At 55.3% G+C, this 18,466-nt stretch overlaps 1 protein-coding gene across 5 annotated transcripts in view; it reads left to right on the forward strand.

Moving 5' to 3' along the window:
- Megf6 (multiple EGF-like-domains 6) overlaps positions 1-18,466 on the forward strand; it is a 100,893-nt gene that overhangs the window by 62,787 nt on the left and 19,640 nt on the right. For 4 of the 5 annotated variants that reach the window (XM_087550962.1, XM_087550960.1, XM_087550963.1 and 1 more), the window contains 6 exon segments: positions 6,891-7,013; positions 15,111-15,236; positions 16,317-16,439; positions 17,137-17,259; positions 17,421-17,558; positions 18,013-18,132. In XM_087550962.1, the coding sequence (XP_087407088.1) occupies positions 6,891-7,013; positions 15,111-15,236; positions 16,317-16,439; positions 17,137-17,259; positions 17,421-17,558; positions 18,013-18,132 (753 nt within the window). 5 annotated transcript variants of the gene reach the window in all.

The following is an 18,466-nucleotide window of genomic DNA, read 5'->3' on the forward strand; positions in this document are numbered from 1 at the left end:
ATTAATCAAGAAAATGCCTAATTAAAGGCTTGCCTGAAGGCCAATCTGATGGAGGCATTTTCTCAATTGAAGTTCCTTTTTCCAGATAACTGTAGCTTGTTTCAAATGTATACACACATGTGTGTGTGGGTGGGCATACACACACTTGTGCATGTAAAACAAAACAAAACAAAAAAAACAACCAAACAAGCAAAAACCCACCAGGTAAGTGGTGGCCTACTTCCAGGGCATGGGTTTGGGAGATGTCAGAGTGTGTTTTGCCTAAGCAGGAATTAGTGTCACCTGGCCTGCTGCTTGACCTAATCTTCAGCCCAAAGGGTGCCAGCAGAGGAAGCCCTGGCTCATTACTCACTGGTGAAATGACTTGACTTAGAGAGTCCTGTTTCTCTAAGTGAGATGGGTACCTCATCCCGTGCTGCTCTGACTCAGCTAGCACCCTACCTTCCAGAAGTCAGTGGGTTCCAGAATACAGGTTGGGAACCTCACATCTCCATTGGTAAAGGGGGTACATGTTGAACAGCAAGCAGGGCCATACTACGAGAGTTGCCTGCCATCCAAGCCCTGCCCACAGCCTGCTTTTTGGGGAGGTTTCTGGAAGTACCCCAAGGCGAGGGTTTGTAGTCTTTGAGGTGTGCCACTCAGGGAAGGCAGGAGAGGGGGGCTTACCCCGCAGACCAGCAGATCCCAGACAGGCATGTCTATGCTGTCATGCCCCAGCAGGTTGGTGATATGGTAGGCTGGGCCCCAGATTCCAGAAAGGACAGGGCAGGTGGGATATTGTGGGCTTGCAAGGCTGCCTCTCCTGGAGGCTCCAGATTGCTGGCCAGCAGGAACTTCTCTTTGCCTTATGTGACCAGTGGGTCAGAGGATGGACCATGCATGTTTCCAACCCGTAGTCTGGTGACCCAGGGAGCATGAACCCTCTTCCTTCCCGGCAGCTAGGCTAACAGAGCCTTATGCTCACTGTCTGTAGTGTTCACACAGAGACACAGGTAGCTTCCAGCAGAGAAGATTATGCTCTTAGGATGTCACTGCTGCCTCCTTTGTGGGCTGCCTAGAAGGGCTTGGGAGTATGCATAGACAGGTGTCCTGCCCTTCCACTCTGGTTCAGGGACTCAGCTTAGAGCTGGAGTACCTTCCCAACAGGGATTACATGGTGACCAAGCATCCTATCTTATCCAAGTTCCAGCTTGCTGGCTGGGCACATCTCCTTAGGCAGGGTCTGGGAAAAGGGAGGGAGTCTGTGATTGAGAGGGTGTATCAGAAAAGGTGCAGGCTCAAGCTGGAATCCCAGACTTGGCTCTCATGCAAGATGAGCTACAGGGCTCCTGGTTAAGGGTCTGAACATGTGGCTTCTTAGAATTAGAGAAGGCATCTTCTGCGGACTCTCACCTGTGTAAAGGGCTGTAGCCCCCTAGCTTATCTATACTGCACTCTAGCTCTCTTGGTGCTGAGGGAAGCTGGGATTCTTTCTAGGCTCTCCTCTTGGAGCCCAGTGGATGGTAGAAGAGATGGGGCTCAGAGGGCAAGGGGGATGGTGGTAGCGTCTCCAAGCCTAGGATTCTGGCTTTGTACCAGGGCCTCACACTGCCCCGCCTCCTCCTGCCCCGCCTCCTCTCACTCCCCACCAAGCCTCCTCAGCAGGGCCTCCCAGCCTCGCCAGGATGGCTTCATTCTCCACTTTGATTTCTCTTCAGTGTTGGCCAGGACACTGCGACTGTGTCCATGCACGTTTGTGTGTGCCTCTCTGTCTGAAGTTGCATATCTGTGTGTATGTCTTCTGTATGCATTTGGACGGGTGTGTGTGCTGTGTACACACACGTGTCTGTGGATGTGGATGTATGTGCTTGCGGTTTTGTGCGGATCTTGATTTGATTGTGAGTGCGCCAGTAGGAATTCAAGGGGCGGCTGGCGGGCGGCAGGACCAGCATGGCCCCCCTGGGGGGTTGGGGCGGGGCTGGGAGCGGGGGTGGCTCCCTCTGGAGTCTGAGGATTTGGCCTTTACCTGCAAGGGGTGGAGGGAAAGCTGAGACCGTAAAGGCAAAGGGGGCGGGGCTTGCCAGACCCAGAGCTGCTGCCTGCCGGCACACAGCTTTAGTGCCTCAGAGTTGGAGTGTGTCCCACTGTCTGTGTCTGCGCTGGATGTGCACTGGAGCCTGGAGCTGGAGCCCTGAACAAGATCCCTGAACTCAGGCTGCTTGCTGCTTTACAGACCCAGCATGGAGGTGTCCCGGGGCTGGGGCGGGCTGGCAAGGCTCTGGTGGCTTCTGGGCAGTCTGGTGGGTGTCACCAGCACTCACTACCGCTATCTATGGAGGAACTGCTACCCATGCCACTTGAGCCAGACCGGCTATCCTGTGAGCGCCAGTGACCAGAGGCCAGGTGGGCACCCCAGGAGCAGGGGTGGGTGGGATCAGGATGTCCCACCCTAGCATGATTCCTTTGCATTCTCTTCTCTCTCTCTCTCTCTCTCTCTCTCTCTCTCTCTCTCTCTCTCTCTCTCTCTCCCTCTCTCTCTCTCCCTAATTTATTTATTTATGTTACATGCATATGATGGGCTTGTTTTGTCTGCATGCATGTATGTGTTTGTATATGCAGTGACCTCAGGGGCCAGAAGAGGGTGTCAGATGCTCGGGAGCCAAGTTACATATAGTTGTGAGCCCCATGTGGGTGCTGGGAATCAAATCCAGGTCCTGTGGTTGAGCAGCAAGTGCTGTCAGTGTCAGGTACCCAGCACACACAGGGTTGGAGAGAGCAGGACCAGAAGTTCCCAGCAAGCGGTCACTGCTGCTGAGACAGTGCCCAGATGTATCCTGAACAAAGAACAGGGAGGTCACTTGACTGGAGGAGGCAAACATTCCTGCTTTTCGCTCTAAGCTTCCTATGTCCCCTCCTCTGTATCAGCAGCTACTCTAGAGTCAGGTGGGAAGGCAGGCTGGAGAGAGGTGCTCAGGGACCACGCCCCTAGAAGTTGGACGTTTTGGGGTGCCTGCGTGAGTGTGGTAGGTGTTATCATGTTCCCAACAAGCCTTTCAGTTCCAGCCAGCAGAACACTTAGAGACTCTGGGCTTAAGACTCCAGTAGCCGCTGGGATGGGAGTCCTTTTATTTAGTTCACCCCGAGATCTGGGATTTGATTCGTCTGAGCCAGCCTCCCTCCACGTGGCTATACAGAGCTCGGAGCTGGTACCCTCAGGAATGTGACTCGGGATTGTAGTGTGTCCCCGTGGAGAGTCCCACCAAGGAAAATCCAGATGCTGTCAGCCTCGAGGCTCTGCGTCGCCTGACCCGAGGGTCAATAGCCTGCTCCAAGCAGACCTCTTGCTCAGTGGTCCTTCCCAAGTCAGACTGGTATGTCACTGCCTTGTGAGTTGCCCTTGAGAGCCTGCATAGCATCAGGAGATGTCCAGGCTTTGGAGAGCTTGGAGCCCAGTCCTTGCTTTGAGGCTTTCCCAGGGGCAGCGGGAGGAAGCAGGCTATCAGAGTGAGAACCTGGTGTCTTGTTTGTGGCAACAGAGAACTCTCATTTGGCCCCTGGCAGAGTGAGTTGGGCTTGCTGGCAAGGTCCTGGAGGTCCTTGTGTTTTCTGGAAGCCATGGTGGAGCTTGGAAAGAAACTCTGAGGTGGTTTCCGCAGAGGCAACATTTGGTGGCTGTCTAGCTCTGACTGTTAGGTGCTGATGGGCTAGGAACTGGTGGGTTGGGTAAGGATTGGTACCCCTGGTCTGTCCCGATAGCATTCTTAGTGCCTCCCCAAAAGCACCACCAGGCTCAGCCAAGCAGGTCCTTACAGGCTTTCCCAGCTCCCAAGGGAACTGGCCCAGGTTGGTACAGCAGTGCTAGCATGTGCAGCTTATCCTGCCCCGAGGCTGCCAAGTCCCCAGTGCCTGGCAACAGCAGAGTGGGGTAGAACTACTTAAAATGACCTCCCCTGATCCCCCAGCTGATGGCCCTTCTCTGGTACTCCTGGGAATTCAGTAGGAAATCAGTGGGTTTGCCTGCCACCAGAAGTAGTCCCTTGAACAAGCAGGTTCCATTCAACTCCCGGGTCCCGCTGGTAGGTGCTTAGGCCTGTTCTTATTGGGTTAGCAGGAGGGTGTCCGGGCTACAGAGGCGTCTCAGGATGGTCCCACTGCAGTGTGACCCCAGCTGCACTGTCTATGTGTGGGAGGTCTAGCATAGTCCTGGGGCATAGGCCTGTGGGATAAGAAATTCCAGGGAACTTAGCCTCTGTGCATGCCAGGGGACAGAAAGCTACTGCGAGCCTGGCCATGCAGGTGACCTCCAGCAGGGCACTACTGAGTCATGTGGAGCTGTGGTCTCACGGAACAGCAGCTCCCGAGACCTGAATCAAACAACAGAGCTGTCTGTACCCTGTATTGGTTTTCTTATGATCAGTCTCCACACGGAGCCTTAAAACAATGCAGACCCAGGCTGGGGGGTGTAACTCAGTTGGGAGAATGCTTGCCCGACAGGCAAAGGCCTGCAGCCCAGCACTGCATTAAAAACGAGATGCAGTGGTGCATGTCTGCAATCCCAGCACTCAGGAGGCGGAGGCAGGGGATTAGAAGTTCAGGGCTATCCTTGGCTACATAGTGAGTTTGAGGCTGGCCTTGGCTATGTGAGACCCCATCTTCAACCACCACCACCACCACCACCACCACCACCACCACCACCACCACCACCACCAGACTATGTGCTGGCTCTGGAAATGGGAGTCCAAAGAGGCTAGAAGTGATGTGTAAGCAGAGAGCAAACCTGGGCCAACCTCTGTCATCTCCAGGGCAAAGGTCAAACATACCCTGGGCTCACCGCCAGTCCTCCATCCTCAATGCTGTCCACACTATGTCTTCTAGTCTCTGATACCTGCTCCACCCTCCTATTCTGACTTTCCTTGTCGATTATTATTGTCCTTAACTTTTGAGACAGGGTGATACTGTGTAGCACAGGCTGGCCTGGAACTCATGATTTTCCTGTCTCGGCCTCCTAAGTGCCGAGGCAGCAGACCTAACCACTCCTTGCTCTCTTTCTGACCCTCCAGATAGCCCGGAACACTCTCCCGAGTCAAGGTCCTTTGCTCAGTCCTGTCTGCAGTTTTTATCTTGCTGTGTAGTGTTCTGGGTGGGAACCTCTAGCCTACCATGCTAACTTTGAGGGCTGCTGAACCTGTGGCTCCTCAGGTCACGGCCAAAGCTCCAGCTGCAGGCTCAGCAAGTTCCTCAGAGGTCCTCCACGATGAGTATGGCTCTGTGCTGCCGCCCTGTGGCCCACTTTGTGTTGAAGCGAGCAGGGTTTAGGTCCCAGGGTCCTTCCTGCCCTGCTTTCAGGGTGCCAATCATTTCTGTAAAAGGGTTTGTCTCTGTTCAGAAGACACCAGCCTGTCAGGGCTTCAGGCAAACCTTCATCCTAGAATGGGCCTACTGTGTCCAGACACTGGCTCTAGAGGGTGGTGGTGCCGGTGTGGGGTGTGGGGGGGGGGGGTAGGGACGGCTGCTGAGAACCGTAGTGATGATACGCAGCTCCGTCCCACACTGTTAAAAGCTATCGCCCCCACAGTCATACACCCTCCATGTCCAGGAAGCATCTTTACACCCAGGAAGCGATTGAAGCTGGAGTCAGTGTGCCAGCCCCTCCTAAGAGGTACTCAGGGGACAGTGATAAAGGCCCTATCTGTGCATGGCAGGTGTGTAATAGTGATCAGGCACCCTTGTGGGGAGTCGGCTGCACACAGAGCGGGGCTGGTGACTGTCCCTGTCTCAATGGACAGTGGAGAGCTAGCATGGGTGTGTGATCAGGGAGACCGTAGCTGGCATGTCTGGGTACGGAGGGCTAACAGAGGGGTCCTGGTGAGAAACATTTGCCCCAAACCCAGGGCTTCTTCACAAGCTACCTTCTTTGTGCTCAGCAGGGCCCCTGAGCACGCAGCTGCCTGCAGGTTGATTACTTTCCACCGACTGGCCCAGGAGGATTTAAAATCCCTTGCCAGGGTGCAGAGAGTGGCTCAGTCATTACCCTTAAGTATCCTCACTCAGTGTTGGGGCACAGGAGTGACGCCCATGAATGCCCAGACTGTCAGGGATTTTACAGACCAGCTGGCTGAGAAAGTCCCTGACATTACCTCCACTGAGCTGTGTGTGCTCCTGTAATGGGATTTGAGCTCAGGAACCACTCCTCTCTGGACCCCCTGAGATGGGTGTTGTTACCCCAACTCCTCTAGTGTGGGGCCTGAAACCCCCATCATGCCCCAGCTCTTCTGTCTCCCCGAGTATGTCAGATGCCTGTGTTCTCACATCAGCTCAGGACCCACGTGACCTTGGCCTTGTAAAACAGGAGCAGGGGCTGTGTCCTTGTTTTTCTGCCTCTTGTGACAGATACACAGAGCAGGTCACCCTCATGTAGCTCCAGGTGAGCCCTTTGTCACCCAGACAGTCAGCTCTTTGCCACACCCCCATTTTTTTGATCAGAGATACCTGGTGGCCCTCACCATAGAAACTTCAGAAAATCCTCCTGGAAGGGGCACCACAGAGTGAGGGGTACACTCCTAGTAGACGGGTCCCAGGAAGCACTGAGAAACAGAAAGGAGGCTGTTGCCTGGACAGAGAGACACTGTCCATGCTTTGAGTCCATGCTTGACCCTGAATCTCCTCCTAGGAGCCCTCCCGGGACTGGCCCTACCCTTGGGGTTGTGTGCCCTTGGTATAAAGAAGACAATGGCCCGTGCTGAATTTTCCTCTGGTAGCTCTTCTATCAGAGCATGCCAGCCATGGAAGATGGGCACTGACTACATCTGGGGTCATGAGGGAAATAGATAGTCTGAGAAGGTCTTGAGTTCGTGCGTCGTCTGCTGTCCCAGTGTGTGCCTAGCCCGTGTAACTCCACTTTCTCTGTCTAGATGTGGATGAATGTCGAGCACACAATGGTGGTTGTCAACACAGGTGTGTGAACACCCCCGGTTCTTACCTCTGTGAATGCAAACCTGGCTTCCGGCTCCACACAGATGGCAGGACCTGCCTGGGTAAGTGTCACCTGCCTGCATAAGTGTCACCTGCCAGGGCTCTGATCCTTTGGTGAAACTCACTGTCTAGAATGTACTCCTATCTGCAGAAGGGGCCCAGTTAGGCCTGAGTGGGCTGGCACTGGCACTCATTAGCTCCTTCCTGCAGAGCATGGCTGCCTGGGAGTCCTAACTGCACCCTTTGCTGAACCCCCCAGGTCCTTGTGTCCCCAGGCTGTACATGTTCTGTAACCACGCTGAGTCTTGTTAAGAGATGGAGACCAGGTCTAGCTGGGCTACCACCAAGACATGGGGTGGTGGACTCCCTTGGGTTGCTCTTGGGTGGTAGGGAGGAAGGTTGAGACTTAGCCATGTGGGAAGGGCTTAGCCGCCTCTCAAGGACAGGTTAGAGCTGAAGAAACACACAGGTTAGACAAAGGACGCTTCATAGTGCACTCTGGGCCTGGGGACAGGCACCCTGAGTAAGACACAGTGGGATCCCTCCCTCTGTTTCTATGTTGTTCTGGGGTTGGGGGAAGGCACCCCTACTTTTTACTTTGGAGACCCTGACAGATTGGGCCAGTTCTGAACAGCCTGGTCTTGGCTGGCAATGTGCCAACCCCCAGAGGAGGGGGTTGCACCCCATTACCCACATGTCCCAGCCTCTGTCCTCTCCACTCCAGGAGCCAGGCAGTTGCCCGAGTGAGAAGCAGATGCAGAAGCAGATGCAGAAATGTTGCCATGTGTTTTGGGCATGGTAACTGTGATACCAGAACCCAGTGCCTGCTTGCTGACTCTTCTGGGAGTCTGTAGCTTGGGTTCTTTAGTCTTAGGCACCCTTGCCAGTCAGGGTACTCCTTATAGAAAGGTGACCCTGGAGGTTGGTGTGAGTGATGACCCCCTGCTGCTGGCTCCAGGACTAGAACACTCTTCTATTGTTACTCTCACTGAAAAGTCTTGAGAGGATCAAGAAACAAGGCGACATGCGTCATAACAGTTAGAGAGGAGGGATGCTTCTTAGACCCGGAGTGACCGGTGGTACGGCTCAGAGGTACTGAGCTGCCGGCCTCAGGAAACCCTGGAGGAATATCCTTTTCCCCTGCCTCTGTCCTGTGCCCACACCATCCATTGCTATGCTGGAGACAGATATGCTAGATTCTGCACCCTTGGGGCCCCAGAAGGATGGGCTCATGGCATGTGTTTGCAGCTGATGGTCTTTACTGTTCCTGTGACTGTTCCTCCCAAGCACTGTTTAAATGGATGGGTTCTCAGGGCTTCTGCGCTTTCCACATGCCCATGCCTGCCTCCTGACCCCTCCTACCTGACTTGATGGATATTGGTTGGATGTGGCGCCTCAGAGGATCTCTCTCTTTCTCTCTCTCTCTTTTGTAAACTGCAATTTTCAGCAAGGGATTTACACGGAAGCTTCCTAAGATCATGGCCTCCTGGCTTACTCTGTCTGGGGACAGCAGGATAATGGCCCCTGTCTCTGTTGAGAGATGCTAGTGTGCAAACTCTCCCCATTGGTTCCTCCAGGCACGGTGGCTTTTCTTCTCTGATGACCTCTGCCTTAGGGACACCTTGCTCTCCCTGCAAGTGTCTGGTGGTCTTCTGGGAAGCCCTGAGCATTATCTGTTCCCATGCTGTGCCTGTGACAGACACATTTCCCAGTGTTCCCTGAGGCTATGGTCCCTACTCATCCTGTATCCTCGGCCGACTCTCTGTGTTCCTCCCATCTGGCTGTGGGTGATGAATTTGTGTGTGTGTGTGTGTGTGTGTGTGTGTGTGTGTGTGTGTGTGTGTGTGAGACGAGCCTAGATGTGTCAGTTTGGATCCACCAGATACTGCCTTCCCTGGTGTTGGTGGTGGTGGGGCTGAGAAGGTTCCAGAGACATTGAAGGGCCTCCTGAGAGCTTCCTTTAGGAGCCCCTGTGTGTCCCTCAACCCCTATCCCGTGGCCCTTCCAGTCGCTGTGGGAACTGCTTTGGCTGTGGTTGCCCTGAGATGCTGGCTTGGGATGGAGGAGGCTGAGCAGCACTGGGTGTGGCTGAGGAGGTTGCCTGAGGGAGCCAGGGTGGTGGTATTTGTCTTGGGCCCTGTGGAGGACCCCATGGAGGTCATGCCATGAATTCACCTCCAAGGCCAGGTAAGGTAGACCAGGATAGGAAATGTGTAAGTTCTGGTGCCGCGTCTTCCTCCCTTTGATCCTCCCTCCCTCTCTTCCCTTCCCTCTCTCTCTCCCTCCCTCCCTCCTTCTCTCCCTCCCTCCCTCCCCCCTTCCCTCTCTCCCTCCCTCCTTCCCTCTCTCCCTCCCTCTCTCCCTCTCTCCCTTCATTCCATCTATCCACCCTCTTCCCCTCTCTCCCTCCCTCCCTCCTTCCCTCCCTCTCTCCCTTCCTCCCCCCTTTCTCCCTCCCCTCTTCCCTCCCTCTCTTCCTCCCTTTCCCTCTCTCTCTTCCTCCCACCCTCTCTTCTTCCCTCTCTCCCTCCCTCTCTTCCTTCCTTCCATCCATTCACCCTCTTTCTTTCCCTCCCTCCCTCCCTCCCTCCCTCCCTCCCTCCCTCCCTGTCTTCCTTTCTTTTCTCCTAAGGTGTCACCAGACCTGAACTTACTTTGTAGGCAGAGCTGCCATTGAACTTCCGTTCCTCCAGCCCCCACCTCCCAAGTGTCAGGATTTCAGGCATGAACCACCACACCCTGCACCAAACACTCCAAGCACAGAAATAAAAAACCAGAAAGATCCCTGCTCCCATTTTCTCTTTAAATTTTGTTTTATGTGTATGAGTGTGTGTTTGTAAGTGTGCACACTATGCATAAGCCGGGCACCCCTCCAGGCCAGAAGAGGGCGTTGGAACCCTTAGACCAGGAGTTACAGATGTTTGTGAACTGCCAAGTGGATGCTGGGAACCAAAGCCAGGTCCTCTGCCAGAGCAGCCAGTGCTTTTAACTGCTGAGCCCTCCCTCCCCTGCTCACAAAAATGAGAATTTTGAGGACTAAGCTACCAACCCACTATAGTAAGAACATTGTCCTCTGTCCTGACTAACACTCCCGTGGGAACAGCGTGCCCCACCCATGATTTGGGATGTATTCTCCTGGGGTGCTCTGTCTTCCCTTCACTTCTGAGGTGGGGACAGGGGGACGGACAATCAGGCCTGAGGCTGCTTAGATTTTTCTGTACTTGGGCCAGAGCCAATTCCTTCTTTCCTTAGCCATGGAAAGTAGGCCCTGCCCAGGGTGGTGGTTTGGCTGATGGTCCAGGAGTGTTGTTCCTGCTTTCCCGTGACATTTTGCAGAGCTCTGGGGGTGGGGGTGGGGGCAGCCTCAGGGTATCGTAACAGCACAAGGGGAGCCCTCCTTCTCCGAGGGGTGCTCTGAGGGGCATGTGCTTGCCGAGTGGCTTTCAGTATGACCTGGGCACTGGTCTTGTGTGCAGAAACTTCTTTATGGCCTCTGGGTTGAAAGACAAATGGAGCCAGTCTAAGGGACCGTGGCTGTTGCTGGCTTAGCCCCATGACAAAAGAGGCCTCTCTTCTCTTTATCTTACACCTGTTGGCTCTGGGTGGACACCATTGGCGGGGGGGGGGGGGGGCTCTGCTGCCAATACATACCCACGGTAGTCCCGCCGCCAGTGTCACATGACTGAAGGAAAGTCACATGACTGAAGGAAAGCTGCCCAGCCTTGCCCTTGGGCTGTCCCTACTTGTATACACCTGCGGTACACAGAGTCATCACTCTCCAGGCTTTGGGACAGTAAAGGACTTTACAGGGTCCAGTCTGTCCTCAAGGCTCCTTTTTGGAGGAGAAGCCTCAAAGAAAGCTGTTTGGACCCTGGAGACTGCTGCTTGGCAGTGTGCTTGGTCTGGGGCCAAAGCCACAAGCAGCTCAAATGTGCAGATTGCCGGGTTCTTCTGCAAAACTCATCCCCACGGAGCCGTGGATGCAGCCCTGCCCGTGTTTCCCAGTCCTTCCAAAACCTGGCAGGGGTCACCTTGCACAAGGGGTCAGGTTCCCAGCCCTGAGGAGCCTGAGGAGGCCTGGCCTGAGGGAGAGGTGGGAAGAGAGAAAGCAGCTGCTATGGTCAGTCCCTTCCTCTGTCTCATGATCCTACCCTGGCTCTCCGCAGGGCAAGGACTGCTTCCACTTGGCCTGGGGAAACAGGCTGAGATTGGGACAAGGGTACTGAGGTCAAGTAGCCCCTACTGGGTGTCTCTTCCCAACCCAGTACGCCGGGAAACAGAGTACAAACCCTGGACTGGGTGCAGAACCCAGCAGCGGAGGTTAGGCAGCCACAATGCAGAGAGATGGCATGCTACAGGGGGCATACTTGGTGGGTGTCAGTGGTGCCAGCTTGAAGGGGGTAGGGGCTAGCTGCAATACCAACAAGGCCGACACTGTTTTTGATATGGAGTGGTCCTGCTTAGGGATCTATCTGCCATCTACGTAACCCACCAGTATTTTGGTAAACGCTTTGGAGGACTCCAGCCTGCCCCAACCTCCAGGGTGATCTGGAGGTTGCTTGGCTTGGCTGGAGGCGAACCTAGCTCTTGTATGGTCCATACATAGTGGTGAGCTTATAGTCTGCAGCCTGAAGCCACCCCAAGGCCCAGTGTGGGTGTCTCATCTCTCCTACCCGACATGCAGCCAACTGCATGACCCTTGGATGTTCCTGATGCCAAGCTCTGAGGCCTGGGCTCGAGATCTAAGGTTGGAGTACAGGTGCTGCTTCCTGAGACTGGACGAACGCCCTTTGTTGGGGGTGCCATACACCCAAGAATGTTCAACAGGCTGGTGCAAGCAGCCCTCTGTCCTATGGGAAATGTATTTTCTATGAGGTCCGGGCTTTTCCTCCACCAAACGGGTTCTTCCCTCAGAGCGCTGCACTTCACGCCCTACCCTGAGTAGTGCGACTCCTGCTGGCCGTGAGTGGAGCCGCAGCCCCGCTGTGTTTGCAAGTCCAAAAGCAAGGTGTCAGACCTTCTGGTCCCTGGTGCGGTCAGAGCCCCATCTGTGGGGCCACTTCCAACCTTAATTAAGGCACGGGACCCAGCCTCTGAACATTGTCGTATCAGAGGGGTTCAGCCTGTGACTTGACCGGGCCAGACAGGCATGGGGAAAGGGGCAGGGGCGGGGCTGTGGTGGGGAGAGGGTGGGATGGGGCGGGGCAGGGGCGGGGAGAGGAGGAAGTGGGATGGGGCGGGGCAAGGCCTGAGTTGGGCGGGGTGGGGCAGGGTGGGTGCAGATATAAGGGGTAGGGGCGGAGGTGGTGGAGGAACACACAGACATTAATACTATAGTCATTTCTGCCTGATCTGGAAGTGGGCAGAGGCCTAAGTGATGCCTTGGGAATTGGGGAATGGGTTTATGGGGCAGGACCATTGGGTCCTGCAGGCTTGTATACAGATCACAGACCCCCCCACCCCCCGCCGAGTGCGGGGGTAAAAGGGGATACTGTGGAGCCAGACCTCTCTTGCCCTGTTGCTTGAGATGGCCCGAGGTTCTCAATCCTCCTGCCTATATATCCAGTACGGTGATTTTAAGTGTCTCACCAACTCTGGCTGAGGCATTTGGTTTATGAGTATGTATGTACCCATACTCCCTGCAGGGAGGTCAATCCCTGACCTCTGCTCCAAAGGTCACTCAGTCCCTGACCTCTGCCCCAAAGGTCACTCACTCAGCTTTGCTCATGTCTGACCTTGGGTCTGATTTCTAGCACCACAACCAGATGGGAGCCTCTGGCCTTGGTCTTGGCTGAGGTCCTGAGTGTGTGTCTTACAGCTGTGCCTCAGTAACTTGAGGAGCCTGGAGACACAGACCCTGGAGCTGTGAAGTCCAGCACAGAGAGGAGAAAAATCTGCCTGGCTCAGCTTTCCGGGAATCCATAAAGGATGTGCTGGGTGATGCTGGCCCGGCGCCCTGGTGTGCACAGCTTGGGAGCATCTGGGCAGACACAGTCCTGTGGAGCGAAGGGCTGGGGGGGGGGTGGTTCTGAGGGTGTGAAGCTGCACTGGAATTCCAAGCCTTTAATGCCAGCCTTGGTGGGCTCCGCATGGCTGCTTTGGAGATGAGGTACCTTTCCCTCCTGGTGGACGGTGCTTCCTGCCGAGATGCTGAGACATCATGCCCCCCTGTGCCTACCCGGCCCTGCCAGATGGGGCTTCTGGTTCCTATTACGTGTCCCGAATAGGGACGCAGTTGGTGTGGTGAGCACGAGTAAACAGAGCCCCCAGGAATGTGGGGCCAGCTGAGGCCACATGCATGGGCCCAGACGCCTCAGGAGGGAGGGCTGGTGGCTGAACAGCTGACTCAGGTGAGGTCAGCCAGGCCTGGGGTCAGCATGGCTTACAGCCAGTTTAGGGGTCAGAGCAGAGATGGGGAAGAGCTCAGTTTGTCGGGCTTGCCTCAGCTCTGTAGGGAATTGCTGCAGCTTCTCCCTTGAAGCTTTTATCAGCGGCCCTGAGTGTCCAGGAGATCAGTCACTGCCTCCCCACGGCTGGCTTCACCCCAGAGAAGGGGGGGGGGCTTCCACGTGCTCCTCTGGCTGTGCTTCATGTGAGGAGAGCTGTTGTATGAGCAATGTGGCTTTTAAGCGAGCTAGCTTTGAAGGAAGCCCAGCCTTCTCAAATCCCTGAGGCATCTCACGAGGTCCGTGCAGCTGCCAGCACCTGGGCCTTGCGATGCTGACCCCAGCAGTGTCAGACCCCAACTCCTAGGCAGTCATTAACCATATCTCCAAGCTAGGCCAGGGACTGTACTGCTTAAAGTTGACAGTGTCCTCATATCCAGGTAGCATCTTAGGTCTGAGCATCGCTACCCACAGTACTTTAGTGATGGATCTCAGGTTCGCTGACACAGCTCTGGGCTCAGGCCTGCGGGCAGACAGCCTTACCTCCCAGGCCAGGGACAGCATTCTTGCGGCTTCCCTCCAGAGTTTAGGGCTAACTTCCTTTAACCACAAGGCCATTGCCAGAGACTCCATCATAACCAAATCCATACCAGGAGCTGGCTGCCACTGCCAGCGAAAGCTCTGTGTTCATCCTCCATGCCTCGCCAGGCAGAGCATCTCTCCCGTCTCCCAGGGCAGTTGAGGTTGTGAAGGATCTCATCCATGGAGTGCTCAGGCACCTACCAGGCCAGCCCATCCCCTCTAACCTCAGCAGCAGTCCAATAAGGAGGGACAGGGTGCTGCCCTCTGGGACATGGTCTCACTGAGGACCTATGGATGCTGGGAAGTCTGGACACTCTGGTAGGGTGTGAGGTGTGGCCTGCCTGGCCTGTGAGGTGAGATGGCACCTATTTGTAGAGGCTCCACACCTGCCCTTTTGTCCTGGCTGGAGGACCAAGATGGTAGGGTAGATCTTGCCTTGCCTCCTAGCCTGCTGTGAGGGAGCGAGCCATCTACTTCTCAACAGCCTTTGGCTGTTTCAAGTTTTGTGCTGGGGAACGCTGGGCTTCCGTCAAGGTGGGATGATCTGCCTTGTATCCAGTCCTTAAGTGAGCTGTGTCTAGAGGATTCAGAGAGAGAGAGAGAGAGAGAGAGACAGACAGACAGACAGACAGACAGATAGACAGAGACAGACACAGAGAGAGAGACAGAGACAGAGACAGAGAGACAGACAGAGACAGAGACAGACAGACAGAGACAGAGACAGACAGAGAGAGACAGAGACAGACAGAGAGAGAGACAGGGAGGGAGAGAGACAGAGAGAGAGGGACAGACAGAGAGAAGCAGAGAGACAGAGACAGAGAGAGACAGAAACAGAGAGGGAGGGAGGAAGAGAGACAGAGACAGAGAGACAGACAGAGAGAGACAGAGACAGAGAGACAGAGACAGAGAAAGACAGAGACAGAGGGAGGGAGAGACAGAGAGACAGAGAGAGACAGACAGAAAGAGAGACAGAGACAGAGACACAGAGAGAGACACAGAGAGAGACACAGAGAGAGATCCACTGTACTGTAGGCGGTTGGGGAAGCAAAGTCAGGCTTTCTGGGAACTGAGAACAAAGGGGAGGCTGGTGCAGTTTCATGTGGGAACCCATCATCATTGGCCCTGCTTGTCTGGGAACAAGGATCTGTACTCTTGGTCTGATCTAAATTATTCATTTCTTCATGTCCCCAGCCATCAGCTCCTGCACTCTGGGAAACGGTGGCTGCCAGCACCAGTGTGTACAGCTCACAGTGACACAGCACCGCTGCCAGTGCCGGCCCCAGTACCAGCTGCAAGAGGATGGCAGGCGCTGTGTGCGTAAGTATTGTGTAGCTGGAGAACGAATGAGGGGCTCCAGGATCCAGGGAAGAAGCTGATGTGAGGATGCCTGGTGGGAGGAGGGAGGTGAGGGCTGCTGGGGGCCTGAGCTGCAGGCCTGGTGAGTGCTATGGGATTTCAGGTCTTCAGAGCAGGAGGCTCAGGATGCAAATAGCACCGTGGTTCCCTAGATGTCTGTCTGGGGTCTGGATGGAGGAGATAGCCAGGCCAGCATGCTCTGGGACTCTGGGCTTGCCTAAGAGAAAAAGACTTTGCTGAAGGAGTTTGTGGGGCAGGATCACAGTCCCCTCCCCCAGATGTGGAAGTGGGACACATCAGGTGTCCCCCAGCACAGTAGGAAGCAAGTGTCAATGTGAGGGGGCCAAGGCCAGCCACGTGGGTGGAATGGCATGGGGTCTCAGGACTGGGAGATCACAGAATTAGGGGGACAGAGGGCTGAGTAGGTTACACAGCTGGGACTGTCAGGAGTTCAGGGATGGAGGGAATCACAGAGCTGGAGCCGTGGGGCTAGAAGATAAAAATGGTGAGAGTTTCACAGGGCTGAGAGAGTTACAGGGTTGAGAGGGGCACCAGGCCTTGGGGGTTCATAGGCTTGGCTGACCATATGGGAGGGATCCTTGGGTCAGAGGATTGGGGAATCATAAGGTTTGGGGCTCCCAGTCTCAGTGTCTGTTTCAACACTGTATCTCAAAGCAAGAGCTCTGGGAGGTGCAGGCCAGGCTCACAATCAGAGCTGACTTGGGCTGGCCACCTCCTTGCCGGATGGCCTTAAGCTAGGCCTCACTTCCTAACATGGTGCCCATTCTTCGGGAGCCATGACACTTGAAAGTTGTGGGTGTAGTGGGGTACTGACTCTGTTCTGGTAGAGCCTTCGAAGCCACAATCTTGGCTATGGAGACTAATTGGAGGAACTCAGAGCTGCCTACAACTGGGGGACCATGGCACAAGCTGGAGCTGAGAGGAATTCCTGCACTGGTGTGTGGGGGGGATTCTGAGTCTGTCAGAGTCCCCTTCCCCATCTCTTTTCTCTGCCTCCACCCCTCTGGCTCTGGTGTCCAGGGAGAAGCCCGTGTGCAGAAGGCAATGGTGGCTGTATGCATATATGCCAGGAACTCCGGGGCCTTGCCCACTGTGGCTGCCACCCCGGTTACCAGCTTGCTGCAGACCGCAAAACCTGTGAAGGTAGCATGCTTTGTCTAGCCCAGCATCCCTGAGGCACCTGTTGGATGGGTCTTTGGGTGACCGAGAGTGATGACTAGTCTCCTCTCCTTGACAGTGGGTGGGAGGGAGGGAGGCACCCAAGGAGCTGTCTACAACCCAGCAGTGTTTCTGCAGAAGGGAGAGAACTCGGATTTCTGCCTTAGACATACTTCCTATATTGTCCAACCAGCACCCAGTCCTTTAGGGGGCAGGAGAGATAAGCAAGGGGGAGGGGAAAAGGGCCACCTATACACCCCAGAAAGTATCCCAGCGAGTCAGTGGGGAAGTGAGTAGCTACACACCCATTTGTACAACAGGGCTGGAGAGATGGCTCAGCGGTTAAGAGCAGTGACTGTTCTTCCAGAGGTCCTGAGTTCAGTTCCCAGCAGCCACAATGGTGGCTCACAGCCAGGTGTGATGGGATCCGATGCCCTCTTGTGGTGTATCTGAAGACAGCTACAGTGTACTCACGTACATTTAAAAACAAAGAAAGAGAAAAGACCCCTCAATATGAAACACAACTTCGGTCTCTTCCGTCCCCTGTCTGTGCCTGGCAGGTATTGGGACAGCATGCTGTCATGCAAGCCAGGAAGCTGTTAATGTGCCCAGGGACATCAGCCACCACCACGTTCCCACTGTCGGGAGCCCCTAACACCCCTTCCCTGTTTCTCCCTTGCAGATGTGGATGAATGTGCTTTGGGGCTGGCCCAGTGTGCTCATGGCTGCCTCAACACTCAGGGATCCTTTAAGTGTGTGTGCCACGCAGGCTATGAACTGGGCGCCGATGGCCGGCAGTGTTACCGTGAGTAGGCAGTGAGGAGTGGACTGGGGACGCTTGGGACATTAATGTGGCTCCCCAAGACCCTAAAGTCAGGTTCAATTGGGCAGCCCTGGACGTGGGTTCCCTCCCAGGGTCTGCTGAGGGAATGCTAACCCCTCATCCCAGCGGCGATGTCCTCACAGGGATCGAGATGGAGATTGTGAACAGCTGTGAGGCTGGCAATGGCGGGTGCTCCCACGGCTGTAGCCACACCAGCACTGGGCCCCTGTGCACCTGCCCTCGTGGTTACGAGTTGGATGAAGACCAGAAGACCTGTATCGGTGCGAGCCGGTTCCTTCCAGGCTGCCCTGCCCCTCCATCCCCAGGGCTTGCTGCTACAGCAAGTCTTGGACTTGTTTGGTGCCATGGCTTGGAAGTTCTCCTCTCTCTGCTGCTCTTGACTGCCTGGGCTTAGCAGGAGCAGCAGGGGAGCTGACAAGAGTCTGCATCACAACTCAGAAGGAGTCTGAGTGCTTGGGTTGGCATGGGGGGGGGAGGGGGGTAAGGGGGAGGGGGAGAGGTGTCCATGGAACTGTTCCTGTGTGTGGTTCTGTGGCTGTATGCATGACTGTATGCAGTGTGCCAGTGATTGTGTACAGGCTCACACGTGGTCGGGTAGGATCGCGTACAGACACGTACACAAGGGAGCGGGCGTGCCTGAGTGGTTGCTGTGTGGATTGCGGGAGGGTGTATGTGTGTCCGTGGTACCAGTAGTCTCCTGCGTGTGCCCCACAGACATCGACGACTGCGCCAACTCTCCGTGCTGCCAGCAGGCGTGTGCCAACACCCCTGGTGGGTATGAGTGCAGCTGTTTCGCTGGCTACCGGCTCAACACGGACGGCTGTGGCTGTGAGGGTGAGCGCATGCCGTGCGGAAGCAGCTGGGTGGTTAGGGGGTCAGCCTTGGCCCTGTTGAGACGGACGCGGGATCCACCTGCTTCCCGCTTGTGGACATTGATTAAGTGCCTACTGAATGCTCAGGCACACCCATCCTGGCCACATGTAAACTTGCTTATGATCTGACATACTACACACAAGCCGTACATACAGCTAGCCAGTCTCACATAGCGCCAGGAGCGTACATTTGTACACAGTCCTATTCCTTAAATCACACACACCGTTGCCCCTTCCTCCTTCCCTCCCTCTCTCCCTCTGGCCTATAGTCTCCCCTCACTGAGTTGGGACATTCC

This window comes from Rattus norvegicus, chromosome 5 (assembly GCF_021556685.1).
Source record: "Rattus norvegicus strain SHRSP/BbbUtx chromosome 5, alternate assembly SHRSP_T2T, whole genome shotgun sequence".
In the NCBI taxonomy this organism is placed as follows: domain Eukaryota; kingdom Metazoa; phylum Chordata; class Mammalia; order Rodentia; family Muridae; genus Rattus; species Rattus norvegicus.